General features: G+C 47.6%; 2 protein-coding genes across 2 annotated transcripts in view; one reads left to right on the forward strand and one right to left on the reverse strand.

Annotated features, from left to right (window-relative positions):
- Positions 1 to 269: 269 nt before the first annotated feature.
- Positions 270 to 1,475, reverse strand: LOC132578302 (rho guanine nucleotide exchange factor 2-like). The gene has a single exon (XM_060248241.1). It carries the CDS (start codon positions 1,473 to 1,475, stop codon positions 270 to 272), a length of 1,206 nt encoding a protein of 401 aa, XP_060104224.1.
- Positions 1,476 to 10,029: 8,554 nt separating this feature from the next.
- LOC132578304 (KAT8 regulatory NSL complex subunit 1-like) overlaps positions 10,030 to 24,800 on the forward strand; it is a 47,581-nt gene continuing 32,810 nt past the window's right edge. Inside the window, exons 1-2 of the mRNA XM_060248242.1 lie at positions 10,030 to 10,388; positions 23,763 to 23,910. Of these exons, the coding sequence (XP_060104225.1) occupies positions 10,030 to 10,388; positions 23,763 to 23,910 (507 nt within the window). The remainder of the gene's footprint in view (positions 10,389 to 23,762; positions 23,911 to 24,800) is intronic.

The following is a 24,800-nucleotide window of genomic DNA, read 5'->3' on the forward strand; positions in this document are numbered from 1 at the left end:
TTCCATGAGCCCTCTATACCTTGCCAAATGACCACTCCCCTTTTAGGGGCTCCATCTGTAAAAATAGTAAAAGTACTAGACAATGGCTGTGGAGAAAAACATGAAGTTAAAACATATGGAACCTGCAAAATTAAATTTAAACGTTTATCTTTTGGTGGGTTAAAGAGGACTTTCCCCACAAATCCTGCAAATGCTGATTGAAAATCGATAGAAGTTTGCAATAAACGAGCAACTTCTTCCTGTAATAAAGAAAAATAAACAGAGTTAACTCATAAATGACATCTTGTCGTTTCATGACCTCCTTCTTGTTGCTGCTGCAAAAAATTATTGTCCACTGCCAGGCTCCAGGAATCGGCCTCAAAGTCCTTCTCCCCCATCTCAAAATCACTCATCAGCTGACTGTAGATGACTTCAGCTCCTTCATCAATGAGTGATTCTACTGACAGTGTTCGGTTGCGCATGTTAAGGGAATCGGTGGACTGGGACAGGATTCTTCTGATGCCCAAGGGAGATTCATCATTGAAAGTCCCTGCAATGTTGGTGGTAGAGACACTTTTGGAAAGGGACAAAGTGGGGCGGCCCCGGCGGGATCCCAGCAGGGTCTGGCGGAAGCTCTCTGAGGGGTAGATGGCAGAACTGGGGCGTTCCCTAATGGTTGTTTTGTTCCTCAGGGACACCGACTGCAATGCTGAATTGTTCTTGAGCAAGGCTGCCTTTTGATGCTTCTGCTTGACTTTGGTACAATTTGGTAAAGTATCCTTGCAGCGGTTGTGGATGGTGACATTGCAGTTGGGACAACTCAGCGCCTCTTTGGCTGTGATGCTCTTGTTACAGGCAAAACACATGGTCATGCCGGAAACAGTGATGGAAGTGAAGAGGTGCCCATTGGTGTAGCGGGCGTCTTTTTCTTTCTCCTTCATCCTTTCTTTCTCTTTGTTAGTAATGTCCCCTTCTTCCAGGACTGCGGCGGAAACAGCTGCCGCAAAGGCGGCCGAGCGGTCCGGCTGTATGACGGGGGCTAAGGGAAACCCAGGGTCCTCAGTGTCCATATCATGATCATCAGGTGGTTTGCGAGACGCAAAATGCCGCTCATCCGTTTTTAAAGACGGGGCAAAAGGTGGCGCGGAGGCGGGCGGCAAAAGTCGCGGCAGGGAAGCCATAGGTGACGGGTGTGCCTCCATTTGCTGATTAAACAAAATATTGTTCGGTGTAAGCCCTTTCAAACATGCTCGGATCTTGGGCCATGTAAACAGAACTCTGGCCGTCACCCGAGGGTGATCTTGGAAATGGCCGCCAATTTTCACCCAGTCCTTCAACTTAAGGGTTCCTCTTTCGGGGACCCATGGACATACATCATCAATAGCTTTTACTAAATCTTCAACCTCCTTCTTTGTAACAGAGTGTCCTTCCTTAGTGAGTAGAAAGAGGAGGTCTTGAGAAAAGGCTTGTTGTTCAACGGACAGTGAGGAACCCATAGTTACCGATGTGTTCTATCTTGACCAGTCACACTCACCCGGGATCCGAAGATGTGTGGCGCGCCTGAAACCCGTGCCGGGCGTGGGTGGTGGACGAACAGAGTCTAAAAGATTGCTCTCTCAGAAGCCTCACACGGGGCACCACTTGTCGGAGTCTAGCCCCAACAATATAATGGTGTGAAGAAGAAAGGTAGACAGGAGACAGATTTAAAGATTGCAAAGCATGCTCGAGTACAGCTGCACAGGGAATGATCCCTCAGCCTCTCCAGCACCTCCTTTTATTTCCTCATACACGTCATACCCCTTAACCAATAAGGCGTCGAGTACAATCTGCTCGACAACAAGGAGCACATGCATTCTGTACTTCTAGTTACATAGTATCCAATTATACCAACTGCCAAACCTTACACATAAGTTCCCACAGGGGCGGGGAAAGGGATGTTCAGGACACCCCAAGACTTCCTTAACAAGGCCGGCAGGCCGGGGTTTTACGCTGCAACAGCAGGTGGGGCGCTAGAAAAGTGCCACAATCATACTTAGTCTCTAGATAGCGCAACACTCTTGAGTGCTGGAAAGGCTTTGCCTGGATTGTCACAGTGATGCCTAACCTGGTGAGGTAGGGCAGCATTACTCTTCCCTCTCAGTGATGTGTACAACTCTCCCAGGGAGGGTGGCATTACTATTCCCACACTACATATATTTTCTGAGTGATGTATACAAACTCATCCGAGAGCTACTATTTGCTGATGATGCTGCACTCGTCTCCCACTCGGTATCAGCTCTGCAGCATATGACGTCCTGCTTTGCAGAGGCTGCCAAGCTATTCGGCCTAGAAGTTAGTCTGAAGAAGAAAGAAGTTCTCCACCAGCCTGCACCCCAGGAAGACTATCACCCTCCCTGCATCACTGTGGGTGAATCAGTTCTGAAGACAGTCCAGCAGTTCAGCTACCTGGGGTGCATCATCTCCTCAGATGCCAAGATCGACAAGGAGATTGACAACAGGCTGGCAAAGGCAAATCGTGCATTTGGCCAACTGCACAAAAGAGTGTGGAGCAACAAGCATCTGAAAAAAGGCACAAAGATAAATGTTTACAAAGCAGTTGTGATGACAACCCTCATCTACGGCTCCGAATCGTGGGTTTTATACCGTCATCACCTGCGACTCCTTGAGCGCTTTCATCAGCGCTGCCTTCGCACCATCCTCAACATCCACTGGAGTGACTTTGTGACCAACACTGAAGTCCTCAAGAGGGCGGAGGTTACAAGCATCGAAGCACTGCTGTTGAAGACGCAGCTGCGCTGGGCAGGGCATATTTCTAGGATGGAAAACCACCGCCTTCCCAAGATTGCTCTGTATGGCGAACTTTCCACCGGCCATCGAAATAGAGGGGCACCAAAGAAGAGGTACAAGGACTCCTTGAATGAATCCCTTGGCACCTGTCGCATCAACCATCACCAGTGGTCTGACCTAGCCTCAGATCGCAAAGCATGGAGGCACACCATCCACCAGGCTGTCTCTTCCTTTGAGAACGCACGCATAGCTGGTCTTGAGGACAAAAGGAGATTGAGGAAGAATCGCACTGCTACAGCACCAACCCCAAATCAGACTTTTCCCTGCAGCCACTGTGGCCGGATCTGCCTGTCCCGCATTGGTCTTGTCAGCCAGCAGCGAGCCTGCAGCAGACGTGGACTACTGCACCCTTCTTAAATCTTTGTTTGCGAAGTCAAGCCGAGAGAGAGAGAGATACAACTGTCCTGCAAGGTAGGCAGCATTCCTTTTCCCATACCGCAACTAGTATCCCAGTGATGTGTACAACAGACTTCCGAGGTAGGGCAGCATTGCTGTTCCCTTTCCACATCTAGTATCCCAGTGATGTGTACAACAGCTCTCTGAGGGAGGGTGGCATTACTATTCCCACACTACATATATTTTCACAGTGATGTGTACAACTGTCCTGTGAGGCGGGGCAGCATTTCTGCTTCCATACCACATTAATTTTTACACTGATGTATAGAACAGCCCTGTGAGACAGGACAGTATTACTATTCCAATACCATATATATTATCACAGGGATGTGTACAGCTCTCCTCTAGAGTAGGGAAACATTCAGTGATGCTGCCTTTTCTTTTTTCATTTTACTTCCTTTATACCTTGCCTTTCTCCCTACTAGGGACCCAAAGCCACTTAACGTTCTTTTCTGCACCATTTTAACCTCATAACAATCCTGAGAGGTAGGCTAGGCTGCCTTGAGTCTGGGTCCCCCAGATCCTGGTCAGTTACTCTCTCCACTACACCGCTGTTGCACTCCCGTTTATTTATTTATATATGATATTTAGAGCCTGCCTTTCTCACTGAGACTCAAGGGAGATTATGTGGTGTGAAGTCAGTATAGGAAATCAAAGGTAAAGAGACAGGTGGGAAGCCTAAAAGTGTTCACAGGCGCACATAAAGCTACGTTATACTAAATCATAATGCCTTATACTAAATCAAGTCCATTGGTCCATCTAAGTCAGTATTGTCTGATAGAGCGAATGAATCTGAAGAGAAGTCTGTTTTATGTCATTTCAGATTTCAGTACTGGGATTATTTTAACCCTTCAAAATTGGATGGGTCAGAAAAGAGGCGTGGGAAGGAGAGCGGCTGGCCAGCCTGGCTTCTCGTTCTCCGCAGTTGGTCATGATGTGCTGGTGCTCTTCGCCCTGTTGGCGACTGTGCTCTCGGATCAGCGCCCTCCGTTGCCGCTCTGCTTCTTTCACTCTGCTGGTCATGCTCCAGATGGTTTTTTTTGTTCCAGCTGCGGCTCGGACACAGTCGATAAGCATGCCCTTCATCGCCGCATAAGCTACAAGTCACCTGTTGGGGACATGCCTGCTTCCAGTGATCCCTTGTTCTGCACTTGCTGCACAATCGGGAGGCATACTCGTGATGGACATATCTGTATGAGCCGCAGAGGTAACAGGCCGGTGGCTGGCCACTGTAGCAGACCATGGTGCGTTCTGCTCCTAAGAAGAAGTACCTGGGCGTGTGTCGCAGGCGTCCGTTGTCGTCATGGTTGAGGGCCACCACAAGGTGAAACTCACTTGTCCCAATCCCCAGGTAGTCCTTGCACCGTCGCGGCGACACTCCCGATCCAGAGGCCTCACCAAGTCCCTGCATGAGATGTAGTAATTCCGAAAGAAGACCCTGAGGATTTGGACCTCCCTTTGGAACATGGGCTGGACCTTAACATCCGCCAGCAGGCTATTGGCCCTGTTGTCAGAGTCTTGGTGGCATGCCGCCCAAAAGCTATGTGAAGCGTGCTTGGTTCATAGGATGACATTGGCCTCTGGAATGCCTGGGGGTGAGCTGATGGCCTGCACTCCCTCCGATGGCATTAGCAGATGGTCGATGAGGTGGTCATCGATGAACTCCCTCGACATGAACGCATCTGGGTTGGTGCCCCGGTACCGTAAGCACACTGTGAATAGTCGGCTGCCTTCTGTGGGAAGCAAGGTGTCGTCTTCGTCCTCGCTTTCGCTGGTGTCCACCTCGACAGCTGTGTTCTTCCCGCTTGTGACTTCCAAGTAAGCTTGGAGCATTTCATTGTCAACTACATAATGGTGCTCTGTCGCGCCTGAGTGTTGCTGCTACCCCACGTGTTCCTAGGAAGAGCGGTCCTTTTGCTGCCAGTCAATCGGTTTGCTCTCGCTGCAGTGGGGGCAGCAGCCATCCTGCTGAGGTTGATGGTGTCGCCTGTTCCCGGGTGTCCCTTCCTGCTCACTTGCGTGGATCTTCCTCCTGCTTCTCGGTACCAAAGGGCGGTGATATGACACACTATCTCGGCCACCAGCATGCTTGTCCATCTCAGTTGGAAGGTGGGATGACTGCAGCTGGCTGCCTGTGCACATGTTGTAGCCCGCTGTTTGAGGGATGTGAGCAATGCATGAAGTGCTTCGTGTGCCTGTGGGGTGTTGTTAGTAAGCAGGTGGTGTGTTGTGTGCCCATCCCCCTCCTCCATCCCTCTAGTCTTGGCACCCTTCCCTGCCTCTATGACGTTTCTCCACCTATCTCCATCCATGTCCACTTCTGCCGGATCTGCCCCTCCCCTTGACCTCGTTCATCGACCCCCTCCTGGGTCCCCTAGTCCCTCTGTCTGTCCGTTCAGTTTGACTGCGGTTCCTTGCTGAACGCAGGCTTGGCAATGTCCTGCAACTCCAGGGAATCCCTTTTAATGCCCATCAGTCTCATTGGCGTTGTCATGGTTGCAGCATGGGTAACATCGAGCTCTTTCTTGCTCCTCTGCGTCCCTTCTCGCTCGAACAGGAGACTGGACAGCAAAAGTGGCCTTGGTTCCCTCCCGGCCAGTGTGCATATGAGAGGGATCTGACTGTTCTGGAGCGGTGGTGACGGCGTTTACACTGCTGTCGAGTCTCTGCGGCTTCTACTCTTTCTGTCCAGAACTGGGGCACTAACGGTCACTTATGACAGCTGGGCAGTGTTTCCCTCTGTGTGGTCTGTTCCTAACAGTGCCCACACTAGAACTGCCGTCCGACTTGCTTTCCTCTGTCATTGCAAGTCTGCCTGGTGGATGTCCAGGAGCGACCGTTGGACTTGCAAAGCTATCTGTTCCGCTTGGCTGTCTAACTGGCGGGTTTGGCAATCTAGCTGTTGGACTCCTAAGCGGGGCTGGTGTGCTGCTGTAGCTGACTGGTGTTGCCCTGTCCCTACACCCGAGCGGCATTGCTCATGTCGGGGTTCCCTGTCAAGTGTGGTGTGTTCCTGAGCAGTGCTCCCTATACGTTGGCCCTGTTGAGCGCTCTGTGCTGTGTGTGAGCGTGTCTCCTCACTGGTTTGCAGGGGCACAGCCATCTGGGCCCTTTGGGTGTCGCCGTGGCTGCTGGTGGGTCACTTGGATGGGCTGTGGTGTCCCCTAAACTTTTGTGCTGTGCTGGCCACCACATGCTTCTTCTGCCGTGTCTGTCATAACTTCAGGGCTGCGATGAGTGCGGCGAGACATTGCTGCCATTGATCGCTAGTCATGAGGGCTTGGTTGCTGAGATGGGCAGCGTCTTGTAGGAGAATGCTGTCTTGCTCTGTTCTAGCTCCGATGAAAAGTGATGTGGTCAAGAAGGAGAATTAATCCAGAATGAATGTAACAAGAAAGTCATATAGGGCACTAGATATAGATCTTCTGTTATTTTAGACTGGATATGTTCAGAGTAAGAAAAAGAGCAAAGACACGGTAGGCCCATTGCAAGGGCAAGAAGATGAAATTGTAACAGGTAATGAAGAGAGGGTGGAACTGCTCAATTCCTACTTTTCCTCAGTCTTCTCTTCTGAGGGAAACGGTGCTCAGCATGGCAAAAACAGAACATATAAGGAGGATATGAAGTTCCAACCTAGGATCAGCATAGGGGTAGTACATAAACTCCTAGTTTCTTTAAATTAAACGAAGTCCTCAGGGCCAGATGAATTGCATCCAAGGGTTCTAAAAGAGCTTGTGGTTGTAATTTCTGAGCCTCTGGCTATTATTTTTGAGAATTCTTGGAGAACAGGAGAGGTGCCAGAAGATTGGAGGCAGGCGAATGTTGTCCCCATCTTCAAGAAGGGGGAAAAAGATGATTCGGGTAATTACTGACTCGTCAGCTTGACATCTATGCCTGAAAAAGTTTTAGAACAAATCATCAAACAGTCGGTCTTGGAACATTTAGAAAGAGTGGATGTGATTACTAAGAGCCAGCATGGTTTTCTCAAGAACAAGTCATGTCAGACTAACCTGATCTCTTTTTTTGAGACAGTGACTACCTTATTTATTTTATTTATTTATTTCATTCAATTTATATCCTGCCCTACCCCACCGAAGCGGGCTCAGGGCGGCTCACAACACAAAATTCTAACAATAATTCTAACAATAACTATCTTGCTGGATCAGACATTGTTTATCTTGATTTCAGTAAGGCTTTTGATAAGGTTCCACATACTATCCTTGTTGACAAGTTGGTAAAATGTGGTTTGGATCCTGTAACTGTGAGGTGGATCTGTAACTCGTTGACAGATCGCACCCAAAGAGTGCTTGTGAATGGTTCCTCATCCTCTTGGAGAGGAGTGACAAGTGGAGTGCCTCAAGGATCTGTCCTGGGACCTGTTTTGTTCAACATCTTTATCAATGATTTGGATGAAGGAATAGAGGGAATGCTTATTAAATTTGCAGATGATACTAAATTGGGAGGGGTTGCAAACACAGAAGACAGAAACAGGATGATTTTGACAGGCTGGAAAACTGGGCTAAAATCAATAAAATGAATTTTAACAGGGATAAATGTAAAGTTCTGCATTTAGGTAGGAAAAATCCAATGCATGTTTATAGCATGGGGGAGACTTGTCTTAGCAGTAGTATGTGCGTAAAGGATCTAGGGGTCTTAGTGGATCATACACTGAACCTGAGACAACAGTGTGATGCGGTGGCTAAAAAGGCAAATGCAATTTTGGGCTGTATCAACAGAAGTATAGTGTCCAGATCACGTGATGTGATGGTATTGCTTTATTCTGCTCTGGTAAGACCTCACCTGGAGTATTGTGTTCAGTTTTGGCCACCACATTTTAAGAAGGATATAGACAAGCTGGAACGGGTCCAGAGGAGGGTGACGAAGATGGTGAGGGGTCTGGAGACCAAGTCCTATGAGGAAAGGTTGAAGGAGCTGGGCATGTTTAGCCTGGAGAGGAGGCGGCTGAGAGGTTATATGATCACCATCTTCAAGGACTTGAAGGGCTGTCCTATAGAGGATGGCGTGGAATTGTTTTCTGTGGCCTCGGAAGGTAGGACCAGAACCAAGGGGCTGAAATCAAATCAAGAGTTTCCGGTTTAACGTTAGGAAGAACTTCCTGATTGTTAGAGCGATTCCTCAGTGGTACAGACTTTCTTGAGAGGTGGTGGGCTCTCCTTCCTTGGAGGTTTTTAAACAGAGGCTAGATGGCCATCTGACAGCAATGAAGATCCTGTGAATTTAGGGGGAAGTGTTTGTGAGTTTCCTGCATTGTGCAGGGGGTTGGACTAGATGACCCTAGAGGTCCCTTCCAACTCTATGATTCCATCTTTCTATGTATTTGGTCTTCTAGCTGTGCTATTATTGTTTACTCAAATAGGATAATCTTTGTGCTGAGTGTGGTATAAAAATAGAGGTGGTACAGTAGCATGAACTCTTGCAGCCTGTTATTAGCCATGTTCAGTCAAAGTAAGTCCCATCAAGTTCAGTTGAAGTTACTGCTCAGTAAGTGTGCTTAGGAATTGTGCTGTAACAATGCAGTTTTGTGTACCTTTGTTTTAAAGAATGGCTGCAAGCAGGAAGAGAAATATTATCTGGCAAGCTAGGGAGTGTATCCCTATAGGAAAAACAGCACAATAAGAAATCAAGAAACCACAACTTAAAATACTTCATTTTCATTTCATGACATGTTAAACGGAGTGAGAATTCTGGAATGGCTGGCCATATCTTGAAGGACTGCTTTTTTCCATTTGTCCCAATGTTCATTTCATCCAGCTTGTGCTATAGCAGGGGTGGTCATACTTGGTTAATATAAGAGCAACATAGAATAAACATCAGAAGAGAAATGCATTCTCCAAGTCTGCCAACAGGGCAGCAAGGGCTTCGAGAGTGTGTGTGTGAGAAAAAACCAAATGCGGCTCCCGAGGCACAGCGTGGCAGCCCCTGTAATAGGAGTCTTCAGCGTGCACCCCATTGCTAGTAGGGTCGCTGGGTAGACTGATTGCTATTTTAAGGGTTTTCATAAGGATTGCAAAGTTTAAAGCCCGTAATTTGTCTTTGGCAACACTCCAGCAGAGGGGCCAGAGGCCAGACAGGTGTCCGGAAGTGGTAGGTCACGGTTTTATTTTCTAAAAATCATAGCCGGTATTAAAGCAGAAATCAACTTTTTACTCATTTTATTTACCGTTTATTTTTAACAATATTATTACGTGGTTATATATAGATGTTTAAATTAATAATACTATATATTATCACCCCCTTTTTTGAAAAGAGGGGGGAGAAACCCTCTTAGGTGGTGGGGGAAAAGACCACTCGCAGCGCAGCCGAAGAACAGCCAGGCCACGCGCGAACAGCACCCGCGCAGCTTCCCGGGTCAAGTCCTGCGAAGCCGTTATGCGCAGGCGCGCGAGGGAAGGCCAATCGGCGGGCGGGCCGTCGTGCGCACGCGCCTCCCTGACGGAGGGCAAGCGAGCGGGGCGGTTCCATTTATCTCGCGTGCGAGGAGCCCCGGGGCGGTCCGCGCAGGCGCAATCGCGGCGCGCCCTCGCTCGCCCCCTGCCGGGCGCAGCGACCGTGCTGGGGCTGGCGCACGGAGGCGGGAGGGGTTTCCCGCCCAGGCGGCGCATGCGCGCGCCGGGCTGAGGGAAGCCTTTGGGGTGGGCCGGGCGCCCGCCCGCCCGTATTGTCCCGCCTGGGAGGGGAGGCGGCCATGCAGAGCCCGGAGCCGCCCTGAGGCGAAGAAGAAGAGGAGGAGGAGGAGCGTGGCCGGCCGGCCGGGCCCTGACGCGAGGGGCGGCGACGGCTCCCTCCATGGCGGCGGCGGCCTCGGAAGGCGGGCGGGCGGCGGAGTCCCGGCAGGCCGCGCTGTGGGGCCGGGCGCGGAGCCTTTGCCGGCGGCTGCGGGCGCTGCAGGCCCGGCAGGTGGAGCGCCACGTCCGGCAGCAGCTGGCGGGCCTGGCGCGCGGCGTGGGGCGGCCTCCGTCGGGCTCCGCGGCGCTGCGCTCCGAACTCCGGCGCCTGGCCGCCTCCGCCTCCGCCCGCCTCCGCGCCGCCCAGCGCGCCTGCGACTCCGACGCCACCGACGACAGCAGCGCCTCCTCCGCCGCCTCCTCCTCCTCGGCCAGCGAGAGCCCCGACGAGGCGCCCGCCCCGCGCCCCCACGCCCTGCGGTGAGAGAGAGAGAGAGAGAGAAAACACCCCTGCCGGGTAGGCCGCTCTGGCCCCCAGGGCCGGTGTGAGAGGAGAGACGCTGGCCCCAGGGGTGGCCACACTGCTTCACACGTGCAACTCACCGCCACAGGAGCTGGCCACCTTCAGCAGGGGGTTAGATAAAAATATGGAGCACAGGTCCATCAGTGGCTATTAGCCACAGTGTGTGTGTGTTTGTGTGTGTGTGGATATACATATATATATATTTGGCCGCTGTGTGACACAGAGTGTTGGACTGGAGGGGCCATAGGCCTGATCCAACAGGGCTTTCTCTTATGTTCTTATGTGACACAGAGTGTTGGACTGGAGGGGCCATAGGCCTGATCCAACAGGGCTTTCTCTTATGTTCTTATGTGACACAGAGTGTTGGACTGGAGGGGCCATAGGCCTGATCCAACAGGGCTTTCTCTTATGTTCTTATGTGACACAGAGTGTTGGACTGGAGGGGCCATGCCCTGATCCAACAGGGCTTCTCTTCTGTTCTTATGTGACACAGAGTGTTGGACTGGAGGGGCCATAGGCCTGATCCAACAGGGCTTTCTCTTATGTTCTTATGTGACACAGAGTGTTGGACTGGAGGGGCCATGCCCTGATCCAACAGGGCTTCTCTTCTGTTCTTATGTGACACAGAGTGTTGGACTGGATGGGCCACTGGCCTGATCCAACAGGGCTTCTCTTATGTTCTTATGTGACACAGAGTGTTGGACTGGAGGGGCCATAGGCCTGATCCAACAGGGCTTTCTCTTATGTTCTTATGTGACACAGAGTGTTGGTCTGGAGGGGCCATGCCCTGATCCAACAGGGCTTCTCTTCTGTTCTTATGTGACACAGAGTGTTGGACTGGAGGGGCCATGGCCTGATCCAACAGGGCTTCTCTTATGTTCTTATGTGACACAGAGTGTTGGACTGGATGGGCCATTGGCCTGATCCAACAGGGCTTCTCTTCTGTTCTTATGTGACACAGAGTGTTGGTCTGGATGGGCCATTGGCCTGATCCAACAGGGCTTCTCTTCTGTTCTTATGTGACACAGAGTGTTGGTCTGGATGGGCCATTGGCCTGATCCAACAGGGCTTCTCTTATGTTCTTATGTGTGACACAGAGTGTTGGACTGGATGGGCCACTGGCCTGATCCAACAGGGCTTCTCTTATGTTCTTATGTTTGACACAGAGTGTTGGACTGGAGAGGCCATTGGCCTGATCCAACATGGCTTCTCTTATTTTCTTATTTGACACAGAGTGTTGGACTGGATGGGCCATTGGGCTGATCCAACAGGGCTTCTCTTATGTTCTTATGTGACACAGAGTGTTGGACTGGAGGGGCCATTGGCCTAATCCAACAGGGCTTCTCTTATGTTCTTATGTGACACAGAGTGTTGGACTGGAGGGGCCATAGGCCTGATCCAACAGGGCTTTCTCTTATGTTCTTATGTGACACAGAGTGTTGGACTGGAGGGGCCATGCCCTGATCCAACAGGGCTTCTCTTCTGTTCTTATGTGACACAGAGTGTTGGACTGGAGGGGCCATGGCCTGATCCAACAGGGCTTCTCTTATGTTCTTATGTGACACAGAGTGTTGGACTGGATGGGCCATTGGCCTGATCCAACAGGGCTTCTCTTCTGTTCTTATGTGACACAGAGTGTTGGTCTGGATGGGCCATTGGCCTGATCCAACAGGGCTTCTCTTCTGTTCTTATGTGACACAGAGTGTTGGTCTGGATGGGCCATTGGCCTGATCCAACAGGGCTTCTCTTATGTTCTTATGTGTGACACAGAGTGTTGGACTGGATGGGCCACTGGCCTGATCCAACAGGGCTTCTCTTATGTTCTTATGTTTGACACAGAGTGTTGGACTGGAGAGGCCATTGGCCTGATCCAACATGGCTTCTCTTATTTTCTTATTTGACACAGAGTGTTGGACTGGATGGGCCATTGGGCTGATCCAACAGGGCTTCTCTTATGTTCTTATGTGACACAGAGTGTTGGACTGGAGGGGCCATTGGCCTAATCCAACAGGGCTTCTCTTATGTTCTTATGTGACACAGAGTGTTGGACTGGATGGGCCATTGGCCTGATCCAACAGGGCTTCTCTTATGTTCTTATGTGACACAGAGCGTTGGACTGGATGGGCCATTGGCCTGATCCAACAGGGCTTCTCTTATGTTCTTATGTGACACAGAGTGTTGGACTGGATGGGCCATTGGCCTGATCCAGCAGGGCTTCTCTTATGTTCTTCTGCGACACAGAGTGTTGGACTGGATGGGCCATTGGCCTGATCCAACAGGGCTTCTCTTATGTTCTTATGTGACACAGAGTGTTGGACTGGAGGGGCCATTGGCCTGATCCAACAGGGCTTCTCTTATGTTCTTATGTGACACAGAGCGTTGGACTGGATGGGCCATTGGCCTGATCCAACAGGGCTTCTCTTATGTTCTTATGTGACACAGAGCGTTGGACTGGATGGGCCATTGGCCTGATCCAACAGGGCTTCTCTTATGTTCTTATGTGACACAGAGTGTTGGTCTGGATGGGCCATTGGCCTGATCCAACAGGGCTTCTCTTATGTTCTTATGTGACACAGAGTGTTGGTCTGGATGGGCCATTGGCCTGATCCAACAGGGCTTCTCTTATGTTCTTATGTGACACAGAGTGTTGGACTGGATGGGCCATTGGCCTGATCCAACAGGGCTTCTCTTATGTTCTTCTGTGACACAGAGTGTTGGACTGGATGGGCCATTGGCCTGATCCAACAGGGCTTCTCTTATGTTCTTATGTGACACAGAGTGTTGGACTGGATGGGCCATTGGCCTGATCCAACAAGGCTTCTCTTATGTTCTTATGTGACACAGAGTGTTGGACTGGAGGGGCCACTGGCCTGATCCAACATGGCTTCTCTTATGTTCTTATGTGACACAGAGCGTTGGACTGGATGGGCCATTGGCCTGATCCAGCAGGGCTTCTCTTATGTTCTTATGTGACACAGAGTGTTGGACTGGAGGGGCCATTGGCCTGATCCAACAGGGCTTCTCTTATGTTCTTCTGTGACACAGAGTGTTGGACTGGAGGGGCCACTGGCCTGATCCAACAGGGCTTCTCTTATGTTCTTATGTGACACGGAGTGTTGGACTGGATGGGCCATTGGCCTGATCCAACAAGGCTTCTCTTATGTTCTTCTGTGACACAGAGTGTTGGACTGGAGGGGCCACTGGCCTGATCCAACAGGGCTTCTCTTATGTTCTTATGTGACACAGAGCGTTGGACTGGATGGGCCATTGGCCTGATCCAACAGGGCTTCTCTTATGTTCTTCTGTGACACAGAGCGTTGGACTGGAGGGGCCACTGGCCTGATCCAACATGGCTTCTCTTATGTTCTTATGTGACACAGAGTGTTGGACTGGATGGGCCATTGGCCTGATCCAGCAGGGCTTCTCTTATGTTCTTATGTGACAGAGTGTTGGACTGGAGGGGCCATTGGCCTGATCCAACATGGCTTCTCTTATGTGACACAGAGTGTTGGACTGGATGGGCCACTGGTCTGATCCAACAGGGCTTCTCTTCTGTTCTTATGTGACACAGAGTGTTGGACTGGAGGGGCCACTGGCCTGATCCAACAGGGCTTCTCTTATGTTCTTCTGTGACACAGAGAGTTGGACTGGATGGGCCATTGGCCTGATCCAACATGGCTTCTCTTATGTGACACAGAGTGTTGGACTGGATGGGCCACTGGCCTGATCCAACAGGGCTTCTCTTCTGTTCTTATGTGACACAGAGTGTTGGACTGAAGGGGCCACTGCCCTGATCCAACAGGGCTTCTCTTATGTTCTTCTGTGACACAGAGTGTTGGACTGGATGGGCCATTGGCCTGATCCAACATGGCTTCTCTTATGTGACACAGAGTGTTGGACTGGATGGGCCACTGGCCTGATCCAACAGGGCTTCTCTTCTGTTCTTATGTGACACGGAGTGTTGGACTGGAGGGGCCATTGGCCTGATCCAACAGGGCTTCTCTTATGTTCTTCTGTGACACAGAGTGCTGGACTGGATGGGCCACTGGCCTGATCCAACAGGGCTTCTCTTATGTTCTTATGTGACACAGAGTGTTGGACTGGATGAGCCACTGGCCTGATCCAACAGGGCTTCTCTTATGTTCTTCTGTGACACAGAGTGTTGGACTGGATGGGCCACTGGCCTGATCCAACAGGGCTTCTCTTATGTTGTTATGTGACGCAGAGTGTTGGACTGGAGGGGCCATTGGCCTGATCCAACAGGGCTTCTCTCATGTTCTTATGTTCACATAAGAGCCCCATGGAATAAATCTCAGATGCTTGAGAGCTGTAAGATGCGGGAGTCGGATGTTTGAGAGCTGCTCGACGAGGGAGGGAGTAAAATCGATGGAGGAGGGAGGAGAGGCAGAAAGAAAGCAACTTGTACCTTAAATGCATTCTCTAAGCTACCAGCTGGCTTGGTGAAGTGATTTAAAGAGGCAAATGGCTTTGTAGCGGGGAAATAACGAGGCCGCACACTTACTAATTGAAATGAGGTTTTTACTGTTGGCACCAATAGCAGGGTCCGATTGAGCGGCAAGGCTCCCAAAAATATTGAACCCCACCTTTCCAGTCCACAGACCATCCCTTTTAAGCACAAAGCAAGCTCAGCAAGCAGGCCCTTACAAATTATCTGATTCAACTTCTCCTTCATCTTCTCCCAGGTGGCCGATGGGGCAGTGGGGGCTTTGAGAGCCGAAAGAGCCGCAGTTTGGCCACCCCTGTTCCAGCCTCTCCTGTTTCAGAGGGATGTTGGAGGGTTGAATTGAGGTGGAGAAGCTTCCTCAAGAGAGGGATGAAAATATACTGGGGGAATAATTGGGTTCCGCCAAGGACGACTTCAGTACATGGCACCTTTTGGAACCGTGAAGGTCACAGTCTCTAGTCTTGAGATCAAGCCAGTGTTGCTTCTACCACCCTGCAGTATCCCTGCATCTCCACATTTTTGGTAGATTGTTGAAATACGTAGCCTAAAATGGATGGCCAGCGGTAGCTTTCCAGATGTTTTTTGCCTACATCTCCCATCAGCCCCAGTCATTGGCCATGCTGGCTGGGGCTGATGGGAGTTGCAGGCAAAAAAACATCTGGAGAGCTACCGTTGGCCACCCTTGGCCCAAAACATCTTGGGCCATCTAGATACTTTGGATGAGCACATGTTTGCGTGGTGCAGACACAATGGGGACCACCCTCCATATCATAGTATCATAGATTTGAAAGAGGCCAAACAGGCCATCTAGTCCAACCCCCTGATCGATGCAGGATCAGCCTAAAATCCCTGACAAGCATGTGTTCAGCTGCTGCTTAAAGACTGCCAGTGAGGGGGAGCTCCCCATCTCCCTAGTTAGCCCATTCCACTGCTGAGTTACAATTACTAAAAATCACCCACCCATATCCAGCTGGTACCTTTCTGTCCTTAATTTAAACCCATTATTGCAAGTTTTATGTTCTGCTGCCAACAGGAGCTGCTCCCATGTCACTTCTAAGCAACAGCCTTTCAGATACTTAGCAAGCAATCATGTCCCCTCCACTTCAGCTTCCTCTTCTCCAGACTGAGCATTTCCAAGTCCCTCAGCCTTTCCTTTTACAGCTTGGTCTCCATGTAGTTCTTAAGTAAAAGGTAACAGTGATCTGAATCCACCCAGTTGAGGTGGGAGTTGAATGTGGATTTCCTGAAGCCAGTATTATCTCCAGGGTCACCCTGTCTTCAGAACAGCTTCCTTATCCTCAGGGTAGGTAAGAAATATTTTATGTTCTCCTTGCAAGTCCCTTGTGGCTGCAACTGCGGTGGGTTCTTTCCATAGCCATTTTTTTACTCCTGGGGTGGAGGGTGCAACATTCGTATGGAGCAGAGGTGGCCAAACTTGTTAACATGAGAGCCACACAGAATAAATATCAGATGTTTGAGAGCCCCAAGACATGAACTTCAAATGTTTGAGAGCCACAAGACAGGAAGGAAGGGCAAATAGATGGATGGGGGGGAGAGGTGGAAAGAAAGCAACTTTAAATGCATTCTCCAAGCTAGCCAGCAGGCTGGTGGGGGCTTCAAGAGCCACACAATATATGTGAAAGCCACATGTGGCTCCCGAGCCAGTTTGGCCACCCCGGTATGGAGCGTCACCACATCATTTGCATGACTGCATCCTACGGGTGGTACCAAAGCAATGAGGGATTCAGCTGTGGAGGAGTGGTTCTCATACTGTTATGGTCACAAATTAATCTGTTCAAATCCTGCTTGCTGCATTCCTTATGGAATAGAATCTACTTGAAAAAGAATGTCATGCATTCACTAAGAGCTAGGTGACACAAACTGGGATAATAAAAATAATTATGCAGAATTGACATTCTCTTCCTCCTTAATGTCTTGTTCCTTCAAGTGCATGGGACATATGAACATATGAAGCTGCCTTATACTGAATCAGACCCTCGGTCCATCAAAGTCAGTATTGTCTACTCAGACTGGCAGCGGCTCTCCAGGGTCTCAAGCTGAGGTTTTTCACACCTATTTGCATGGACCCTTTTTAGTTGGAGATGCCGGGGATTGAACCTGGGACCTTCTGCTTACCAAGCAGATGCTCTGCCACTGAGCCACCGTCCCTCCCTTAAAGTTGCCTTCATTCCTTGTGAACATATGAACATATGAAGCTGTCTTATACTGAATCAGACCCTCGGTCCATCAAAGTCAGTCTTGTCTGCTCAGACTGGCAGCGGCTCTCCAGGGTCTCAAGCTGAGGTTTTTCACACCTTTTTGCCTGGACCCTTTTTTGGAGATGCCGGGGATTGAACCCGGGACCTTCTGCTTACCAAGCAGATGCTCTACCACTGAGCCACCGTCCCTTCCTAATCTCCCACCTCAATTTCATCTTAAATTAAGAAGCATGAAGAATCCATATTTTGCTTAGAAAGTCCCCCTGCTCCCATTTAAGTCATTATAGTCTGAAATTCACACTTTCTTTTTATTAAAATAAGTCAGGCAACTGGGGTTGTTAGTCCAAGTTCATGTAAACTTTTAGAGAAAACCCAACTATAATGACTGGCATTATCTGTGCATCCTGAGTCCTTAACTGCCCTGGATTTCAATCTTAGATCTCCCAATTCCCTCCCCCCCCCAAGGACACTAAGCAGCAATGAACTGAATTGCTTTCAAATACTTGACATTTGGGTTGTCAAGCCTCTGCGCAGGGCAGGCTTGATTGTCATTACTTAGAAAGCAGCCTTACTTTTAGCAAAGCTTGATGTAATGGTAAAAGATCACAGCAGTTTATTTGTATAGCTATAGTGTAATGCATTTGTTGGTCATGTGTATTAAAGGAGAAGAGCATTTGTTACTTCCTTTAATGGAAGAGGAGGTAATGCTTCCCACTTAATGCCTTGATTCTGCTATCTCTGTTTGCTAACATTATCGGGATGGGCCACAGTGCTAGAAGGATCTTGCATGTGGCCCACTAGTTAGAGCCTGGGGTTTATTGGTTGCTGATTCTGTATAGGGGACAAATTATTCTGTCAGTATATGGGAAGCTTGGGTGACCTTGAACAATTCTACTAGCACAGTTTAGCTTGTTTCAAGGAATCTATAATGAAAAATGAAACAAGTGTGTTGTTGCTGTCTTAAATTCTACAGTGGTTCATAAGGGGAGGGTCGGTGGCTCAGTGGAAGAGCATCTGCTTGGTCAGCAGAAGCTCCCAGGTTCAATCCCTGGCATCTCCAAAAAAGGGTCCAGGCAAATAGGTGTGAAAAACCTCAGCTTGAGACCCTGGAGAGCCGCTGCCAGTCTGAGTAGACAATACTGACTTTGATGGACCAAGGGTCTGATTCAGTATAAGGCAGCTTCATATGTCCATATGTACAGTGATTAGATATGCTTATCTATAGCTTATTTTATCCGGTCTTTTATAAAAGACAGTTGACAAATCAGGTGTGTTATCTTCTGCTTTTGCAGCTTTTTTTCTAAGCTGATGATGGCTAAACCGCCTGTTTGCTGTCTAGGATGCTGCACAGTAGCTTTGCTCTGTTAGTGCTGAATGTCTCAGATCTGGTGTGCATAGAACTGCTTTTCACATAGTGGCAGAACAGTCCAGAATTTCTCACTGATGCCCCTCAGGCTCCTATATAGGAATGACAGTCAGCTGAGTATGTGGCTGTTAACTTCCTTACAGTGCAGCATGTGCTAAACCTGGAGTAAGCAGTAAGGCCTTCTTGATCTGCTTAGTTATAGGTTTTAAAATTAAGGATTTTTTAAATAAATAATGGGGTCTTGAACCAACAGTCCATTTTACACAGGGGAGTAACTTGAAAGTGAGTTGCTGTCTGATTATTTCATGCTCCCTAAAGTTTACTGAAGAATGTGTTCTTTACTGGGGGCAAGTAGTTTTGCATGGTGTGTGAAGAGCCAGTGAATACTGCAGTACAGGAAGAGAACTTGTTCCACAGTGTGTATTTCAAGGGCAGCTGCTGTTTCTGATCTGAAACGGTATTTCTTTCTCAAAATGTATAGCAAACTGTTCACTCAAAGCTGGCAACTAAGTTCTTTGCAGCATCTTGTAGACAATTAGGCAAAACCTTTGGCTTTTGGTAGTTCTTGGCAGTTTGCAGTATTTTTACATATAGTAATTTGCTGAATATAAAATAGTCATTTAAATATTTCCTTAGATGTAGGACGCATACAGTTAGAATCATCTAAGGTTAGACTAGAAAGATGAAATCGAAAGGACTTGGTGGACATTTGCGTTTTCAGATTCTTTCAGTCCACTGTGTATTACTTAGGTATGTGAAACCATTTCCACTGTAGAATTTTCCACTTCATATGTAAATGAAATAACTTCATGTTAATTTCTCTAGTCGACTGGAAACATCTTGTTACTTGAGGATATTGAGGAATTTGGATGAACCAGAAAAGGGTGGCAGTAGCTGGAAGTTGAAGTGTAGCGAGCCCCTTTTAGCAGTAGGAATCTAGTTGGTTGGTTGGTGGCCCTCGTGAATACAGAAAGATGGCCAGAAATTAAATCAGATGATTGGTTCAACTAGCCCTGTAATTTCTCCTTTGGTTGATGAGGGTCTGAAGTGGAGATCTTACACATGACTTCATCTGCTACCTCGTCTATTAATCTGGAGATGCCAGGGATTGAATTTAGGACCTTCTGCATGCAGATGAGGTGTCTGTGCTCTGAGGAATGTAACATGTGCTTTGCTGAACCTTTTAGGGAGTGGGCAATACTGCATATTTTGTCTTGAGCTCCAGAGATAAGGACAGGAATCTCTGTGTAGTTCTGGTGGTGGAATAACTTTTGCATGGTTCAGTATTGTGTGGTACCAGTGGAGTTTTTTAAGTCCACTGTAAGAAAACTTTGTCCAAGTATCTGGACAAAGAGACTTGTTGCCTTGCAGGGACTTAGGATGTGAGGGGGAAAGCTGATAAGATTAGGCAGTAGGAGGAACCAGAAAGCCAATAACATGTGTAGTAAGAAGCAGGAACAAAAGAGTAGGTGGGATATCATTGTGTGAATACAAGTTTTATTAGAATATTCAGTTTGTTTTCTCAAAACGTAAGTAGTAAAGACATTCCAAATTACATTTTTTCAGTTTCTTCCTTTTGGGGTGTGCTTACTCATTTGGAAAATGTCACAACTTTAATTGGGTCTCTTCTAATGGAAACCAGTAAAGACCTTTTATTTTACCAGTGAGTCATAATAAGAAGTGAAAAGGTTCTGTTTGTTTAAATATGTGTTTAATGTTAGCGTTCACCCAGGACTGACGTCTACAAACAAAGAAACAGAATTACGGCATAGCTGTTGCTGTGATTCTCAAAATTAGCAACCCAAGGGCCCCCATTTTGATTTAAAAGTTTTAACATGCACCCTTTGCTAGCACACACACCACAGGCTGTACAACTTACAAGTGTCTCAGAACAGTGAGACCCAAATCAGCTATGCTTTAAAAGCAGTTTTAAGAAAAATACTGGCACATGGCATACAGGTTTGTGTGTCAGAGGTAGCTGACTGTTGTTCATTGTTGGTGGTCTGGTACTCCCATCTCTTGAAGGACTTGCCACAGTTTGTTGTGATGCACACAATCAAAGGCTTTAGCATAGTCAGTGAAGCAGAAATAGACGTTTTTCTGATACTCCCATGCTTTCTCCATAATCCATCGAATGCTGGCAAGCTGACTCTACAGTATCACAAATCAAAAAGCCTGAACTGCAGTTCTCCACATGCAGCTGTTGGCTGACCTTGGGTCAGTCACAGTTCAAGAGTAGTTTTCAAAGAGCTCTCTCAGCCCCACCTACCTCACAGGGTGTCTGTTCTTGGGAGAGGAAGGGGAGGAGATTGTAAGCTGCTCTGAGTGGAGGGTGTGGTATAAATTCAGTCTTCTACACCACAGCTGACTTTGTTGTTTATAGGATTAGTAGAGGACTAGAAAAAGATGAACATCATGCAAAAACATAAAAACAAGCCCTATGAGGAAAGGCTACGGGACTTGGGAATGTTCAGTCTGGAGAAGATTAGGTGTGTGAGGGGGGGGACTTTTTATTTTTATTTGATTTGATTTATATCCCACCCTGCTCACCGAAGCAGGCTCAGGGCGGCTGATTAGTCTCTTGAAGTCTTTGAAGGGCTGTCACTTTGAGGAGGGCAGGGAGCTGTTCCTGTTGACAGCAGAGAAGAGGACTTGCAATAATGGGTTTAAAATAAGAGCAGGGAGGTACTGGCTGGGTATTAGGAAAAACTTTTTTTACAGTCAGAGTTGTTCAGCAGTGGTGGTGAGCTCCCCCTCACTGACAGTTTTTAAGCCTGGAAAAATAGGCCAGTGAAGAGTTTTTTGTTAAGATGTGCTAAATGTTCTGCATGCCCTAGAGCAGGGATCCCCAGCATGGTGCCCACCAAATATTTTTAGAAAGTGGGTGGGACGGTGTGGGGCTTTGCCCTGCAAGGCTTCTGGTTGGCCCTTGGATATTTGATTGCTTGTGTGGATTTTTAAAAACTGTTGCTTCAGCAGCTGTTGCAACCACAGTAGAAGGTTTTGGCCAATTCCTCACTAATCCTGGTTCAACCCTGTTCCGTAACTGATTTTCTACATTAGAATCATAAACTAATAGAGATGGTTTCTATGGTTTCATGATTCAAGTGTAGAATGTCAGTTTGGGGACAGGACTGAACCAGGATTAAAGGTCAAGTGTGGAATGTAACGGTAAACTGTAGCAGCCATTATATGGCAGGCACTGCCTCCTGTGACCACCAGTTTGTGGCAGCCATTTTGTGGCTGTGCCCACTGTGCTATATCAGAATTCCAGAGATGCCCACAGAGTCAAAAGGTTGAGGACCCCATGGCAAAGCGCTGAACAAATGCTGTTATTCTTGATGCTGCTTTAATTGAAACTTTGGTGCTTTCTAGGTAGTTGCTTGCTGAAACTGGCTGGAGAAACACTACTAAAAAAGGTGTCCCCCATTTCCCCCTCCACTAAAAGGATACTCTGAACTCAGGTATCCTCTTGATGCTGGCTTGTGTCATTAATTTCAACGTGATGACAAAATATTATGTGTTTCAAATGCCAGAGCTAGTGAACTGTTAACAGTCTTTCACAAAGAGGTGTTTGTGTACAGGGTCTGTTGACACACAGTGTGCATGGTTTGGATTTCCTGTGGTTCTTCTCCCCCCCCCCCCAGCCTGTGTTACCATAGTTATATTTTAAGAGAGCTTGTCCTGTGGTGTATATAGAGAGGGGGTTGTTAGAGTTCACTAGGATTAAAGGAGTGAGGATGTTGCTTTTCTTTTAAGCAGTTCATTAATTTGTTCACTGTTCAAGTCCAGTGAATTCGGCTTCTCTTGTCTCCCTGTTTAGGTTCATAGTTTCTCCTATATAACCTACATCTTGTGTGGCTGGTTAGTAAGCCCCAGTTGTGAATTAATGGTGTGTGAAACTGTAGGCCCACTTTCAGTTCTTGATTAATTACAAGTTGTGGAGAGAGATGAACTTTAATTTGTGGATTGAACTGGAAAATGCTTCTTCTCAGTTGAAAATTGTACTCAGTTTACCAGAATAAAGACATTTGCGTCATTCAGGGGAAAAAAGGAAGAATGTGTTGTAAAGCATTTATTTGTTCTTTAACAGATCTAGAACAGATCTTGTCGTTCGTACACATATTTGGGGAATAATTTGACTACTAGTTTCAGCAACCTCTGGCTTACAGATTGGTGAGATGTGGCCACAAAACTAATTCATTTTTATTTATTTTAAGAAGTTCTTTGCCACCTTTCTCTCATCCTGTGATTCAGGGTGACATATATAATAAAGTAAAATATCAAAACAATAATACTTAAATCCATTAAAGCTTAAATGGCCTTTATAAAACGGAAAATCACTGTAAAATTAAGCCAGCAACAATACTCTAGCCAGATTGTCATGGGCTGGACCATAATGGGAGAGGAATAAAGACAACCTGAATTGTAAAACCTGCTAGTGGACGATACACCTAAGAGGCAGCACAAAGAAGGTGTCAGACAGCTCTTCCTTGAAACAGAATACCACTAATGGGTAGCAGCTGCCCTGAAGGCCCTTTCCATGGTCACCTGCCCACCTGATTTCAGGAAGTGGTGGCACCACCCAGAGAACAGTCCTCAAAGATGATTCAGTTTAGGTATGTTTATTTAGACACTTTACTCTCTGCTTTTCACCTCAGTGGGGAGTAAAGAAAGGAGAGCTTGGTTTTCTGGCTTGCAAGGAATACACAGGTGTCAAAATGATGTGGAAACATAAGACACAACATGTTTCAGAGAAAAGCCATAGAAAGTATTCCTGTAATGGTAGTACTTTCTCCCTTTCAGCTTCCTTCCAACCAGTTCCTTAATTTCTGTTCCCACTTTTGAAGTCAAATGTTATTGGTTTTGATTTTGTGGACACGCCTCCATTGCTATGAATGCTGACCTTAATAGCGATCGTGATCCTTGCTCCCAGTTGGTGCAACAACATCTACGTTTCTCATCGCGTCTCCAAACCACCTCTGGTTGCTTACGTGACAGTCCTTTAGAGGAAACAGGTGGGGGGACTGGATAATACTTTCATTCTTAGGGTCAACCGAAATGACCCCAAACAGCCTACAAGCTCTTGAATTCTCTGAAAGTCTTCTTCAGGCTGGTTGGTTGTTTTAAGAGAAGGGAGAGCTTGCACCCCTCAAGGAGCATTGGGTTTTTATTTGTGGCTCTTGCATCTATCTATTTCTCATCTGCACTTTTCATTTCAAGTATGTGAAAAAATAAGGTTGAAGTGTGATGAAGGAATTAGAACTTGCAAATAATTGCTTTTCAGGCGCCATCTAGCAGAACGCCAGTGGGCCATGGAGAGAGCAGCCATTATCTGTCGATGGACGTGGCTGCAGGCTCAAGTTTCTGACTTGGAGTACCGCATAAGGCAGCAGACAGATGTTTACAAGCAACTCCGTGCCAGCAAGGTAGGGCGACTTCTTTCGTGCCTTTGTGAAGAATCCTCTTGGTGAACATTCTAGCCTCCTGTTTTGAGCTTCCCCGGAGAGCTTGGATCAGTTTTATCTCTGATGGGAGAGCAAGCTGATGCTTGTGTTTGCAGTCCTTTGAAATGATTTGAGAATGTATTTGTGTGTCGGATTTGTACATCCTGCAGCTTCCAAACTTGTGTGAATTTCAGTAGAGGAGAGAAACAGTGTGCGTCTCTCAGCTGAGACGTAGTTTAATAAGAGACTGAGAAGCTTTTCTTACGTTAGAGAAGGGAAATATGATTTTTTTTTTTTGCATTTTAAATAATCCTGACATTCCCTGAAGGAGTTCAGGGTAGTATATGTGGTTAGCCAATCAAATTAGAGATGTAAAATACCAGGGAATCTTAAAGCCATGGGGTAAAAAACAAACTTTTTTTTTTTGCCAACAAAATTTCAAATACACCCAAAAGTAAAGTTAAAGAAAGCTGTAAATTGCTGTACCCTTTGCTGTTACCTTAGCACGTGTCACTAATGCCCAAGGACCAGAAAGTGTGATAATCCCCCCCCCCCCATGTTCCCCAGTATTTACTGGTTTTTCACTGGGATTTGTTTACGTATTCAGATTTTTTATGCTATACACTTTGTGAGTAAAACCTTGTCTGAAAAAGCATTTTTCTCATTCCAAAAGGGGGGGGGGGGGAATCAGAATTTTCCTCCTAAAGTTCTCTGTTAAGTTTCCCAGTGTTTTGTGGGGGGGGGGGGGCATTCTCCCCTTGTCTTTAACATCTCTAGATTAAACTATCGGTAATTTTTTCCTGAGCTCCAAATTGCAGCCTGACTTGGTAACTTGCCTAGAATGTAGATGTCACTCCCTATCAGTTGTTTGG

Source organism: Heteronotia binoei, chromosome 10 (assembly GCF_032191835.1).
Source record: "Heteronotia binoei isolate CCM8104 ecotype False Entrance Well chromosome 10, APGP_CSIRO_Hbin_v1, whole genome shotgun sequence".
Classification (NCBI taxonomy): Eukaryota; Metazoa; Chordata; class Lepidosauria; order Squamata; family Gekkonidae; genus Heteronotia; species Heteronotia binoei.